The sequence below is a fragment of the Halichoerus grypus genome, chromosome 6 (genome assembly GCF_964656455.1).
Source record: "Halichoerus grypus chromosome 6, mHalGry1.hap1.1, whole genome shotgun sequence".
NCBI lineage: Eukaryota > Metazoa > Chordata > Mammalia > Carnivora > Phocidae > Halichoerus > Halichoerus grypus.
The window spans coordinates 128,883,775-128,898,772 of record NC_135717.1 but is presented as its reverse complement, the minus strand read 5'-3'; the positions used below and the strand labels follow the sequence as shown (position 1 = coordinate 128,898,772).

General features: G+C 36.5%; 1 protein-coding gene across 1 annotated transcript in view; it reads right to left on the bottom strand.

The window, feature by feature from the left end:
- Positions 1 to 8,632: 8,632 nt before the first annotated feature.
- The window catches only part of LEMD3 (LEM domain containing 3), a 64,640-nt gene continuing 58,274 nt past the window's right edge, over positions 8,633 to 14,998 (bottom strand). Inside the window, exons 10-13 of the mRNA XM_036094127.2 lie at positions 13,321 to 13,402; positions 11,232 to 11,337; positions 11,046 to 11,124; positions 8,633 to 10,820 (exon numbers count right to left, since the gene is read on the bottom strand). Coding sequence (XP_035950020.2) covers positions 10,657 to 10,820; positions 11,046 to 11,124; positions 11,232 to 11,337; positions 13,321 to 13,402 — 431 coding nt within the window. The 3' untranslated portion in view covers positions 8,633 to 10,656. The remainder of the gene's footprint in view (positions 10,821 to 11,045; positions 11,125 to 11,231; positions 11,338 to 13,320; positions 13,403 to 14,998) is intronic.

Sequence of the window (14,998 nt, the reverse complement as noted above, 5' to 3'; positions counted from 1 at the left end):
GACCAAATATCTCTTATGAATAGGACACAAAAATTCTCAAAAAAGTACTAGCAAACCAAATCCAGCAACGTAGAAAAAGGACTACATACCATGATCATGACCTAAGACTTGAGTGCAAGGTTGGTTTAGCATTTGAAAGTCAATCCCCATTATCAAGAGAATAAAGGACAAAAATCAACATGATCATCTCAGTAGACAAAGAAAAAGCACTTGACAAAATCCAACAGCCCTTCATGATAAAAACAAACAACAAACAAGAAATAGAAGGAAACTTCCCCAATACGAAAGAGAAAAAAATATTTTTTTTAAAAATTTTATTTGACACAGAGGGAGTGTGAGAGAGCACAAGCAGGGGGAGAGGCAAAAGGAGAGGGAGAAGCAAGCTCCCCACTAAGCAGGGAGCCCGATACGGGGCTCAATCCCAGGGCCCTGGGATTGTGACCTGAGTTGAAGGCAGACATTTAACTGACGGAGCCACCCAGGCGCCCCAGGAAAATATTTTGAGATTAATGTAAATGAAGACACAACATACTCACAGCTAACATCATACTTAATGGTGAAAGACTAAATGCTCTTCCTTTAAGATCAGGAGCAAGCCAAGGATATCTGCTCTTGCCACTTCTGTTCAACATTGTATTAGGGATTCTAGTTAGGGCAACTAGAGAAAAAGGGGGGGCATCTAAGATAAAAAAAGGGGGGCACTAGGAATAAATAAAACTATATATGCAGATGACATGATCTTATAAATAGGAAATTCTAGGGAATTCACTAAAATCTATTAGAACTAACAAGTTCAACAGGGTGGCAGGACCCGAGATCAATATACAAAAATCAATTGTATTTTATGCACTTGCAATGAACAATCTAAAAGTGAAAATTTTTTAAAGTTCCATATATAATAGCATTAACAAGAAAAAATACCTAGCAGTAAATTTAAAAGAAGTGCAAAACTTATATTCTGAAAACTATAAAACATTGTGGAAAAAAATTAGACAAATAAATGGAAAGACACCCCATTTTCATGTATTGGAACACATAATATTGTTAAAATGGCAGTACTCCCAGGGCTGTACATTAATGTACAGATTCAACATAATCCCCATCAAAATTCCAGCTAGCTTCTTTGCAATAACTGAAGCTAATCCTAAATAATTCATGGGAAATTCAAGGGATCTAGAATAGCTACCAGTCTTGAAAAGAAAAAAAAAAAAAAGGTTTTTATTTCAAAACTTGCTACAAAGCTATAGTAATCAAGACAGTGTGGTACTGGCGTAAGGATAGACAAATAAATAAATGGAATAGAGCTTAGAGTTTAGAAATAAGCCCTCACTTTTACTGTCAACTGATTTTCAGCAAGGGTGACAAGATAATTCAATGAGTAAAAGAATAGTCTTTCTAATACATGGTGCTGGGACATCACAAATGGATACCCACATGTAACACAATAAAGCTGGACCCCTATCTCACATAATAAATAGAATTTAACTCAAAATGGGGGCACCTGGGTGGCTCAGTTGGTTAAGCGACTGCCTTCGGCTCAGGTCATGATCCTGGAGTCCCGAGATCGAGTCCCGCATCGGGCTCCCTGCTCAGCGGGGAGTCTGCTTCTCCCTCTGACCCTCCACCCTCTCATGCTCTCTATCATTCTCTCTCTCTCAATAAATAAATAAAAAATCTTTAAAAAAAAAAAAAAAAAGAATTTAACTCAAAATGACCACAATCTAAATATAACAGCAAAAATAATATAATTCTTAGAATAAAACATACGAGTAAATCACCTTGGATTAGGCAATCCTTTCTTAGACACCAAAAACATGAGCAACAAAAAATAGGTAAGTTGGATGTCATCACATGGGAAAATGTAGGCCCAGGGTAACAGCATTCCAGTAAGAACAGTATGAAGGCCCTAAGGTAGAAAGTCTATCAGGGAATAGAAAGTAAACCAGAGTGGAAGAAGCATGATAGGGAAATATTTGGAGAAATGAGCATAGGCCAGTTCATATAGGGCCTTGAAGGCTGTAACAAGAAATTTGGACTTTACTCTAAATGCAATGGGAACCACTGGAGGATTATATTTTAGGGACGGACATGTTCTGATACATGTTTTTGAAGACAACTTTGATTCCTACAGGGAAAATGAATTACAGCTGGGCAGGGAACAAGGACACCAGCTTAGGCTTTTCCAACAATCCAGGCAAGACATAATGATGGTGTCAAGAGAACGGATAGATTGGATATCGGATGGATGGATGGATGGATGGATGGATGGTTGGATGGATGGATGGATGGATGGATAGATAGAAATATGGAAGAGCTGAAAGGACTTATTAACTAACTGAACGTAGGAATGAAAAGAGAAAGAATAACTTCTAGATTTTTGGCTTTAGCAACTGACGTATGTGGTGTAACTTACTGAGAAAAGACTAGAGGAAGAATGGGTTTGGAAGCAAAGAAGCATGAAAATCGGAACTTTGTTTTGGTATACAAAATTTGAAAAACCTTTAGTCATCCAAATGGAGATATCAAATAGCAAGCTGAATATACACGTCTGGACCTAGGGGGAGGAGCCAAGCTAGAGACAGAAAACTGGGAGTCATTCATTAGGCCTGGATAAAATCACCCAGAGAAAACATCTAGACAGAGGATAGGAGAGGGGCTCAGACTAAGGCCCAGGGCACTCCAATATTGTAAGTGAGCAAAGGAGGAAGACCTGGCAGAAGAAACTGAAAAGGAGTAAAAAATCATGCAGGAGGTAAAACGGGATTGTGGTGTGTAAAAGAATAACTCAGATATTTAGTTACTTGCATGGAAATTTAGTCACATGAGGTAGACAGTGAAAAACCTATCAAAGAAAAAAGACCAAAAAAGAAAAAAAAACGGGCGCCTGGGTGGCTCAGTCGGTTAAATGTCTGCCTTCGGCTCAGGTCATGATCTCAGGGTCCTGGGATCCAGCCCCACGTCGGGCTCCCTGCTCAGTGGGGAACCTGCTTCTCCCTCTCCAGTCTGCTGCTCCCCCTGCTTGTGCTCTCTGTCAAATAAATAAGTAAAATCTTTAAAAAAAAGGGAAAAAAACCACCACCACCATAGGAAAGAGGTGAAAAAACAAAGGAAGCAAAGTACAATCTAGCAACAGTTAAGTCTTGTTTATATACCTTTTTGGTAAATTGATTAGATGGCAGCTAGCAAAAAGGCTGAACAGAATGTCCTTAAGCAGGATAACTGATCATCAAAGAAAATAGTTTCAGGTTATGGATTTGCCAAAGCCTTGAGAGTTTAGCCATGGAATATATGTAACAGCCTTTCTTTGTGTATTTTTCAGTCTACTACCTTAGGCCAAGCGCAAACCATTTCCTCATCAGAATTTCTCAAATGTCACAGAAAAAAAGAAGAAAGAAAAGTATTTCAAGAATATGGAAACCAAAAATCGGAATCAGGAGATGCAAATTAATCTTGCAAAGGGTACCTTTATACCAATGGTTCTCAAATTTGAATGTGCATCAGGATCACCTGGAGGATTTGTGAAAACAGATTATAGGCCCCCAAATCCAAAGTTCTTGATCCAGTTAAGTCTAGGTGGGGCCCAGTAATTTGCTTGGAGTAATAAGTTACCATTTGATACTGATGCTGCTGACTAGAGAACCACACGTTTTGAGTTATCACTGACCTAGAGAAAGGTGAATGTGTACAGCAGGAAACATGTTCAAGAATGAATATTCACAGCTACCTTATTTATAATAGTAAAAAACTGAGAACAATCTCAATGTCCATAGGTACTTGAATAGATAAATTGTGGTATATTTTATAAATACTATACAGTCATAACAATGAATGAAAGCTACCTGCGTCTCTACAAATAAATCTCCATAACCATGTTGAACAAAAAAAGTCACTCAAGTATACATTTGATTCTATTCATAGAGAGGTCAAAAGCAGTAACAAACAATATATTTAGAGACACATACATACGTGGTAAAACTATAATGCAAAATAAAGAACTATTAACACACAATTCAGAATAATGGTTATCTGGGAGTAGGGAAGGAAAGAGAAGCATCAGGCAAAGGCAAAGAAGTGCTTCAAAATCAATATTCTGTATCTTAAGATGGTGGTATACTTCAAAATGTAAGTAAAATATTTCAATATATTCTTATAAGTGTGAGTTATTTTTCTTTTTCTTTTTTAATTTTATTTATTTGACAGAGAGAGACACAGCGAGAGAGGGAACACAAGCAGGGGGAGTGGGAGAGGGAGAAGCAGGCTTCCCGCGGAGCAGGGAGCCCGATGCGGGGCTCGATCCCAGGACCCTGGGATCATGACCTGAGCAGAAGGCAGACGCTTAACGACTGAGCCACCCAGGCGCCCCAAGTGTGAGTTATTTCTTAACAAAAAAAAATGTTTAAGTAAAAAAAGAGGCAATGATCAGCAATGTCTGATGGTGCTACGAGTTCAAGAAAGATGAAGCTTTAGAAGTGACTCTTGAATTTGGCAAAAGGAAGTTTTTTGGTGCTCCAGAGGAGCAATTTCAGAGGAATGCTGAGTACAGAAGCCAAACTAGAGCAGACTGAAAACACTGTAATACAAGACATAAACTACTAAAACAGTAAGAGAAGTGCAAATCAAGTATTTCAGAAATGCACATGGAAGAAATTACTTTCAGCCAGAAATAATCAACAACACTTCCTGGAAGCGACACATGAGTAACATTTTAGAGGGTGGGCAAGATTTGGGCATACAGAAACAGGAAATGAAGGATGTTTCAAGGAACAAGGAACAATATGACTAGTGCCAGTAAAGGCAGAATCAAGCAAGAGTTAGGTATGCCCACCAAAGTCACACAGGGCAGTTTAGCTGGGGCCCAGGGCAGGTAAGTGGGACTCAGCTGGAAAGGTGCAGGTTGGTGTAGACCTGCACTGTCACCATGGTTCACACTGGCTACACATGGATACTGAGCATTTAAAATATGGCTACTATGACTGAAGAATTAAAGTTTTAATGTGAATTAATGTAAACTTAAAAACTGACACCTGATTCAGCTATAGGAAAACTTTTAAGTATGTTTGGAAGAACTTGGATATGTGAATCTACTTTTTCCAATGGCAGAGGTTATAAAATCAAAATATAGATCAAGTATTTTCAGTGAAAATGTAGCATCTGAATTGAGATGGGCTGTTAATAAGGTGACCAACTGTTTAAGTTTTAGCACTGTAAGTCATACAACACAGGGCTACCCCCACTGTAAGTGTAATATATATTCTAGATTTTAAAGCATATAAAATAACTCATTAATAAAATTTTTAATTACACGCTGAGATAATATCCTGAATATATAAAGTTAAATAATTCACTTTACCTGTTTTTTACTTTTTTTTAATGTGGCCATCATAAAATTTTAAATTACACATGACATTTTATTTCTATTGGACAAGCACTGGTCTAGATAAAAGCAGGCCCTGAGTACCAACTTAAACTTGGCTACTATTCAGTAGGAAATAAAAAGCCACTAAAATCTCCACATTAGTAGGGGGTTGTTTTGGTTTTTGTTTTTGGTAAAAGGAAGTATTGCAGCATTTGGAAATACAAAAGTAACACTGCCCATTAAAAGTTAAAATTTCCAACAGATCAAAGCAGAAATGAAGTCGCCAAGAAATGGTTCCAGGCCTGACTAGTTTACAAAGGCTGTGTAATACATGGCTTCAAGCAAGTTTCTAGTCTTGGGTATATGGCAAACCACTTATGAACAGTTCCGTTTAAAAGTCAACTTTTGTACTTATGCTTTCTTTTGACAATCTAGATCTACTCAATATCTCATATTTTTACAAAGCAGGAAAATTTCTAATCACTATCAGAGAATCATAGATAATGCCAGAACATTATGTAAGTTAACAGTTCTGTTTTTTGGAGAGATTCTCAAACAGCTCCGTCTTGCCCTTCCTCCAACAATGTTCTACATTAGAAAAGTCAGAGGATTATTTTGGTTAACTGCTACAATTCTGAGAAATCTTATCTACCACCCTGATTGGCCTCTTGATCCCCGCTCCAGTAACCCATAATTTAGGGAATGTCACCACCATCTAACCAGCTGCCTAAGCCAGAAATGTGATAGTCATAAAATTTCTGCTTTAACTTCACGCCAAGAACCTTTTCAAATTCCATCCTCTTAATTTGTTTCAAATTTTCCTTAATACTTCATGCCATCCCCAACCATACAATTAAGTATGGCAGAATTGGCAGTGAACTAAATTTCTGTCTCTATATGGATTCTCTCGTTCGTTTTCTGGGTCATCTAGTTTACTTTCATGGTTTTAATGCCCAAATTGTATCTCTAGGCTCAGATCTTTCTCAAAAATACCACAGAATTAGAAATTCAGTTACTCGCTAGGAACATCCACCTGAATATTCCATAAGCATTCCAACCTCAAAACGTCCAAAATTTCAATTATCATCTTTTCCATCTAAATGTTGCAATTATTAGAATTCCCATACTAGAAAACTGGACATCAATTTATCTCCCAATATCCAATTAAGTCCTTCCCATTTTATCTTATTTGTCAAATCCTTTCTCCATTTTTCACCACAACCAATCCTCACCTGAACTCCCTTTAACAACCAACATCCAAACTTCATAATGTGACCTATAAAGCATTCCATCACCTGATGATCACTGCCGACTTTTTTACTAAGTAATTCAACTGTAAGACACTGCTGGTACTCTATACATGCAGTAGGTTTTATCTCATCCATCTTTTTTCATGTGCTCTCTATGCCTAGATAACCTTTAATTTCAGGAGCATGTGCCGGCCCCCAATATCCACCCATGGAAGAAAAAGTAAATCTAAGTACACAGGTTCTATTGGTTTTAAAATCTAAGAATCAACAAAATGACTCTATCCTGCTGCCCCTAGCAGAGGTTTTCAGGTGCAAAAATCTACCATCAGGATATATTTCTGGTCATAAAGTTTCTCCAATGAGGCTTAGAGGCAGTAGCTACTCATGCTTACTGGACCAAGAGAATGAGCATCCTGGACATTCAGTTTCTTTAAAACACAACTTTTGGTTTCTAATTATTTTCAGTTCGTAAGTACCTGTTCCTCAGCATCCTTTCCAAAAGAATGGCTGCCCAACTTCTGCTTGATTTAGCATCCTCTGTTGAGTCATCTGGAAGAAGTGACTTGCCGAGATAAGTCTAGGAAAAAAGGGCGAAGAAGCCATGTAGATAACCTATAGTAATGTGACATTACTAGGAGCAGTGAGAACTGTCAGGTCAATCTTACTAAAGGAAATATTCTGGGTATATGATAAAACAAATCATTGCTCACTCAGAATTCACAGCTTGTCATCCCAACAGTTAATACCATAGAAGGAAAATGTAATGAAGTCGAATATCCAGCTTCAATATTTACAAGGTATTCAGGAATCTACAGACCAATGAATGTGAAAATGGATTTTATAAAAATTCAGGTTCCACACATCAATTTTTATGAGCTCATCACAAGAATAAAAGCTCCCCTAAGAGCTCAAGGGAGAGGAGACTTACCATTCAATCTATACTAATTAAGACGTGTTTAATAAATGTTAAACTGAACTAAAATATGGCTCAACTGTTATTTCATCTGCCTTATGTCTTCTCCCTCTATTAAGATGCATAAGATGGGATGCCTGGTTGGCTCAGTTGGTTAAGCGTCTGCCTTTGGCTCAAGTCATGATCCCAGGGTCCTGGGATCGAGTCCCACATCAGGCTCCTTGCTCACCAGGGAGCCTGCTTCTTCCTCTGCCTGCCTCTTAACAAATAAATAAAATCTTAAAAAAAAAAAAAAAAAGATGCATAAGGTGCCTCTCTGTACTCGAATTTTTTCTCTCACTATATTTTCCACGCTTTTTTTTTTAATGAGAGACAGAGAGCATGAGAGGGAGGAGGGTCAGAGGGAGAAGCAGACTCCCTGCTGAGCAGGGAGCCCGACATGTGACTCGATCCTGGGACTCCAGGATCATGACCCGAGCCAAAGGCAGTCGTTTAACCAACTGAGCCACCCAGGCGCCCCCACACTGTCTTTTAACTTATCTGTTCTACGTTCTTCCTCTAAGACTGGGACCATCTTGAGGTTTTGGCCATGTCTTTTCCATCTTTGCATCCCTAACATGTAACAATGCCTGACCTTTGTTAGCAATCAGTGAGAGTCTACCAACTGACTAACAATCAAGTCTTTTTACTTGATTAAACCATCAAAAATTCTAAACCAATGCTACTCAAAGAGGCTAGCCCATAAACTGTTGGTTTATAATGAGATAAGGAGTTTTGAGCAGAATATGTAAAAGAATGGCTTCCTTTTTTGAGAAAGTCTTGCTATGGAAAAATGTCTAAACTAAACAGTGCTGCTTTAGTGATACAGCTGATTTATAGTCTTGCCCCACTTTGATCCAAACACTTGAGAGTTAGAAAAAGACATTTTCATAAAGAAAAGTAAGATGCTGAAGAATGGATGGTTAAAATTAACTTTAGGCTCTTCATCCACCTTTATGAGCATATATATATTTACAGATCCCCAAGAAGATTTAAAATAAAGGCACCTACTTTCACTGGTTAAAAAAATAAAGACACAGGGTACTTAAAAAGGTTTTTAAAAGCCAAGACACATTAAAAAAAACCTAATAAATTTTTAATTAGAATTTTTCCTTTTTTTTAACAGGACAAGTAACAGATTACATCAAACTTCAGAACTTCTCAAATATCTAGTTATTATACACATTCCCATCTGTCTTGCAGGGAGGGATCTTGGTCGGCTTAACAGTTTCAGGTAAAATAAGCTGCATAATAGTATATATTACAATAATAAATGTACAATGTTTACATGAAATATGTTTTAGAAGCAAAAAAAAAAAGATGCATCTGCATCAAAAGGCGACCTTTTAAGATGCCACGACTATTTTTTACATTCACTCTTGCAACAGGTCACAAGATGGGGGTCACTAAGCTCAGATAAGTCACTATGATGCACATAAAATACAGAAAGATTGGTTATTTTATATATTATATATATATTTTCACACTTTAGCATCTGAGACATAAACTGAGAATTTAAAATTTATTCTCTTCAGATAACAAATCATTTTTTATTCTTCATAAACATGGTGCCCACAAAAGCACATAGGTAAGGCACAATAGGGTTTTCTGTTACAGAACAGTGTGCATCATGTTTACTTAACCAGAAAACGTGCATTATCTGTGCAAGTTCATGCTGCAAACCCAACACATATACAATTAAAAAACAAAAAGGAAACTGAGCTTTAAACAAAATCAAAATTGGTACAATTCCAGCTGTTTCACATATTCATTTGGACTGACAAAGATATATCAACAGGTTATAAAAAAAAAAGCCAATTGTTACATTACAAGTAAACTCTGCTCAGCAACTATTTTAATCTGAAATCATAAACAGTAATAAAGCAACTTTACTGAAACAAAGTAAATACCGAGGCACAAAGCAACGGTCACTCGTGCATTTACTATATTGCAAGCTTTCATGACCCAAAATTTCAAATATAATTTTTCAAATACACATTTTGCTGCAACAATATGCCCTGCTTTAAACCTGACATACAACAGGGGAGCTGACATTTCATTATATTATAAATAGATTGGGAAAATGACTTAATCCCAATAGTACTATGTCATAGTCCTAGTATTTATAATAAATACAGCTTTTCACAAAATACTTTTCCAATATCTGCCAATTGCATCTTTATTGCTCACATAAATTTGAATCCATTACAACTGATATCGGAACTTTCACACAAAATCATACTCAGACATTTTTATATAAAACTTATAAAAGATATTTTAAACTTGTATCTAATACTTCCAGGTGTTTGGCTGTTTGATCTATGTGATAGTACAGCCATATGTATATATGTGTGTGTATATATACACATATACACATACATATATATACACATACACACATATATACACATACATATATACACATCAGATTATGAATAAAATAGGAAGCTTATTTTACTGCTTTAATGCAGACATCCTCACAAAACAAGACTACCTTCGCCACCACCAGCATTTATACATATATACAAAAGCCAGTTTAAGTACATGTACATCCACCTACACTTATATGTAACCACTAAACCCAAATTAGTTTTCCTGTATTCCGGCTGTAACAAATGAATCTCTTACAAGCAATAGAAACCTAAGGTTAAATTGGGAAATAACAGTTTTACCACATTAGCCTGGTAAGGAACTATGCAGGTGACTGTATACAAAAATTCACAACATTAGTTCACAGGAAATTATGGAAATACAAGAAGCCTCTTCACCATGCTTTTGTGTGGTTATCCAAACACTCTGTGGTGCAAAAACACAATCACCACATCTGAAAATGCTTAATAAGTCAATGTTCCTCATGCAAAACTTTAAATGCATCGGCTTAACTGAGCTCCAAAAACTGAATGAAACAATTGTTCTGCCTACTCAGCATTGCTGCCTCACTGCTAAGTCCCTTTGGAACCTTAAGATTTCTGGAACATTCAAACAGAGCTGTATTCAATAAAAATATTACATACAAAAAGCATTTAAAAGGAAGACAGGAAGCCAAACAGGAATTTTCCTATTGTAAATACCAGTCCTAGGAGTGGAAGAAAGTCTTTTCAGGAACCTCCTTGAGAATTGGCTAGGCCAGTCCGAAGACGAAGATGAGACATAGAGTTCATATGTTTATTTGATGGCTTCAAGGGAGTATTGCAAGTAAGAGCTTGGGGAAAGCGATGGTGATATCTATCTAGTCGTAAATATTTTACTGTAACCAATTTCCCTGTTGTAAGATAAAAATAATATTTTAGATCTGTAAAAATGTGCTTAATATTTATAGAAAACAAACTGTGGTAAAAGACATATGAACACAATATGCAAATAAAACAATCTTAAATAATTACTCTAAAAATGCTGACCTAAAATTCTTTAATTTAAAATCTGGTATAGTTTAACAGTAAGCCATAATTTATCATTTTAAAATGTTTGTAATACTCAAACTTCTTACCATCAAACCAAGAGCCATGCAATGCCTTAAAAGCTTTTCCAGCATATTCTGGAGACAGACATTTAACATATACACAACCCTGTGATAATTCAAAAAAAAAAAAAAGAAAGAGAGAAAAAAAGAAACAGTTTTAGTTTAATAGCAACAAATCCAAAATGTAGAATTCAGTAGTAAAAGTTACTTTACCTCACGTGAATTTTTGTCTACTGCAATGTGAACAATGCCATCATTATCACTGCATTTTTCTAAAATTGCTTCTTGAATTGCCAAATGCCACTGATCCCCTATTTCCCTAAAAATTAAGGAAAACAAAAATCAAGAACCATACTCCTACTCAAAAGTCTTCACTGTCTCTTATAACATATATATCCTACCAGAAGGGGATAGTTTCAAAACCACATATTGTTAAAACCAGTAGTTAAGTAAATGCTTGTTACTAGCAGATTTAAAAAATATTAGCATTCACAGTCCCAGACCTTCTCTCACTTTCCAGTGTAAGAAGGCACAGAGCTGTGCAGTGAAGGATTAGCCTACCACAGCAGAACAAATGTGCTGTCATTTTTATGTCTGAAATCTAATGTACCTATTGTCATTTCTTTTTTTTTTTTCTTCCTAGCAAGTGTTAACATTTTAATGAGTTGTAGTGAACTCATAGAAGTTGAGTATTATTGGGGCACCTGTGTGGCTCAGTCAATTAAGCGTCTGCCTTCAGCTCAGGTCATGATCTCAGGGTCCTGGGATCCAGCCCCACGTCGTGCTCCCTGCTTAGTGGGGAACCTCCTTCTCCCTCTCCCTCTCCCCCTGCATGTGTGCATGTGTGCGAGAGGCACACCCCCCCCACTCACTCTCTCAAATAAAATCTTTTTTAAAAAAAGTAAGTTGAATATTTTTTTTTTTAAGATTTTTTTTTTTATTTATTTATTTGAGAGAAAGAGTGAGAGGGAGAGAGCACAAGCAGAGGGAGAGGGAGAAGCAGACTCCACACTGAGCAGGGAGCCCGACGCGGGGCTCAATCCCAGGATCCTGGGATCATGACCTGAGCCCAAAGCAAATGCTTAACCAACTGAGCCACCCAGGCACCCCAAGAGCCACCAGGCATCCCAAATATTACTTTTTTTTAAATGATATTTTCAAATTCCTAAACTTTAGGAAAATTCCTAAACAGTGTATTCTGAGCTTCTCTTTCTCAAAATAATGGAAGAATGATACAGGACATTTTGCACAGAGTCACCTTACTATTATGAGAGCTTTAAGATTTCCTGCTGCAGCAGTGCATATTTGTCTTACTTGTGAGATACAGATGGTGGGCCAAAAGGAAAGCGGCTATACTTTAAATCATAAATCTTCATCTTAGGTAACAAAATACTGGACTGGCACTGATTTCCTAATCCCTAAGGTATGGGGTAAGCTTCCCAACAGAGGGATCACCGCACTGCTAAGTGCTTCTATCTATGCAAAATGGAGAGGGTTGTGTACGTATACTAACAGGGCTTCCCCACATTTCCAATTTTGTTGTCACTTATTTGCAATCTCGTATCAACTATTTCTTGAAATAAATGAGTTATTAAATGAGACTTACGGGTATTTTATACATAATACAGTTTCCCCTGTCAGGATTTTTTTTTTACAAAACAGAATCTGACCTGTCATATCACTGAACAAATAAGCAGTTACCTCTAGGAAGCAAATTCTAAAAATTATTACAGCTTATATATGAAATATTAGAGATTCTAAGGCAATAACTTTTGCCAGTGCTAATCTCTGGATGCATGTGCTGCTGTAATCATATAGAAAGAAATTTTCTCAAATATTAAATGAAAAGTTTCTCAAATATTGCATGGACAAACAGACAAGACTTACAGAAAGTGTGTACATCTTTGCAGAGAATTTTTTACAATTAGAGACTGGAAGTTTAAAAATAGCAGGTATTTTTACCTATATTGCCTACTGAGGCAAGAATGTTGGCAGAAGAGACTTATACACTTAATAAAGGGTACTGTTTATCACCATGTGTATCATTAACTTGACTCCAGCATTTATCTGCTATGGGGATTCACAGTACCTACAAAGATTTGTAGAAGTTTAACCAATTATTATACATCTGGGTCTTTTGGCCAAAGTTTTGCTTTAAATTTAACAAAAGGGGAAGAAAAGGAAAACATAACATTTCTTTAGAGATTCAAAAGTAAGAGATTGTTCAATTACAGACAGCATTTTAAGAATATTCCAAATATTCCAAATAAAAATTACATATACCTCTGATCATAATACTTACATAACTGGGTCAAACATATTTCGAATCTTTAGACATGGTGTCAAGCTATTTGGCGGTGAATTTCTTCTATCTAAATGAAATGCTACAAAAAACAAATCAGTTTTACTATTTGTCACTGTTCCATTTTGTTGAAAGGTATTCAGTCACTTTTTTCAAAAAATATTCATCGCATGCTTTTACTGGGACCCAGACCCCTGGAAGTTAAGGTACATCAGAGAAATACAATCATTGCTCTCACAGAGTCTGCAGTTTAGTGGGTGAGAGAGTTGAGAAACAGTGTCAAAAAAACAAACAAACAAAAAACCCGTAATTACAGTAAATCTTAAGAAAGAAGAATACAGGAAGCTGTGAAAGTAACTTAAGGTAGTCTGGAAGTATCAGATAACACTTCACTGAGGAAGTGAAATTTATGCTGGGATCTAAAGAATAAAGAATAAATAAAAGTAGGCAGAGTAAAAAGCAAATGTGCCAGCTTATATACAGCCCCTAAGACAAGAAGGAGCTCAGTGTAATCAAGTAAACTAAAGTGTAGTCAACTAAAAGATAGCCACTGCGACTAGAGTGGGAACAACAGAAAGATAAACCTTAAGAGAGAGAAGTCAGATTATCGAGGACCATGCAGATCATATTAAAGTGTTCAGACATACCATAAGAGCAACAGAAAGCCACTCCAAGTTTTTTTTAAAGAGAGTAATAATTTTATGAGATCTTTTAAAAATTATCAGACTGTTAAGAATCGATTAAACAGAAACAAAAGTGAATGCAAGGAAACCAGTTAGAGGATTATTATAGTTGTCTAAGAGATGATACTAATGTGGATGATATAGGCTAGCAATGCTGATGGAAGTGGATAGAATCCAGGACAAATGGAGTAGATTTGACATGACTTATTTAAAAGACTATACATGAAGGTAAGGAAGAGATTAAGGATAACTCCTGGGCTTATGGCAGAACCAACTGAGAAGGGGTATCATTAATTAAACAGGAACACTGGGGGGAGGGGGAGGTCCATTTGGCAAGAGAAGATACTAAATGCATGCACATGCTGAATTTGTGGTGTCCATATCCTAGTAGACAAGTATACAGGTGGGCATAAAAATCTGAAAACCAGAGGACTTAATTCAAGAAATGAATTTGGGAGTTATCAATATATCTATGGTAAATGAAGTCACAGCATGAGATCATCTATAGGTAGAAGGAAGACAGGCAGAATGAGAAAAGAAGATGGCCTTGAGAAACTCCCAACCCTTAAAGGTCCGGGAAAAGAAGAAAATCCAGAAAAGAAGATTGAAGAAATGGTCAATGTAGCAAGAAAACTAGAAAAAAAAGTGGCATACCCAAAGCCAAAAGAAGAAAGTTTTAAAGCAGGCTCAATTGTTAACACTGCTAAGTAAAATAAGGACAGAAAAGAAAAATGTCCACTTGGTTTAGCAATATGGATGTCTGAGAGCTGTTTCCTTGGAATGAGGGGGATGGAAAATAGATTGGAGTCAGCTGAAGAATAAAATGGGAGGTGAAAAAGTAAAAACAATGAGTAAACTGTTTAATGCTATTTGGCTATAAATAGGAAGAGAGAAACAGAGTGATAGCTAAAGAACAATATACACTCCAACAATGTGTTTTATTTTTTTTTTAAAGATTTTATTTATTTGAGAGAGAGAGAGAGAGAGAGAGAGCA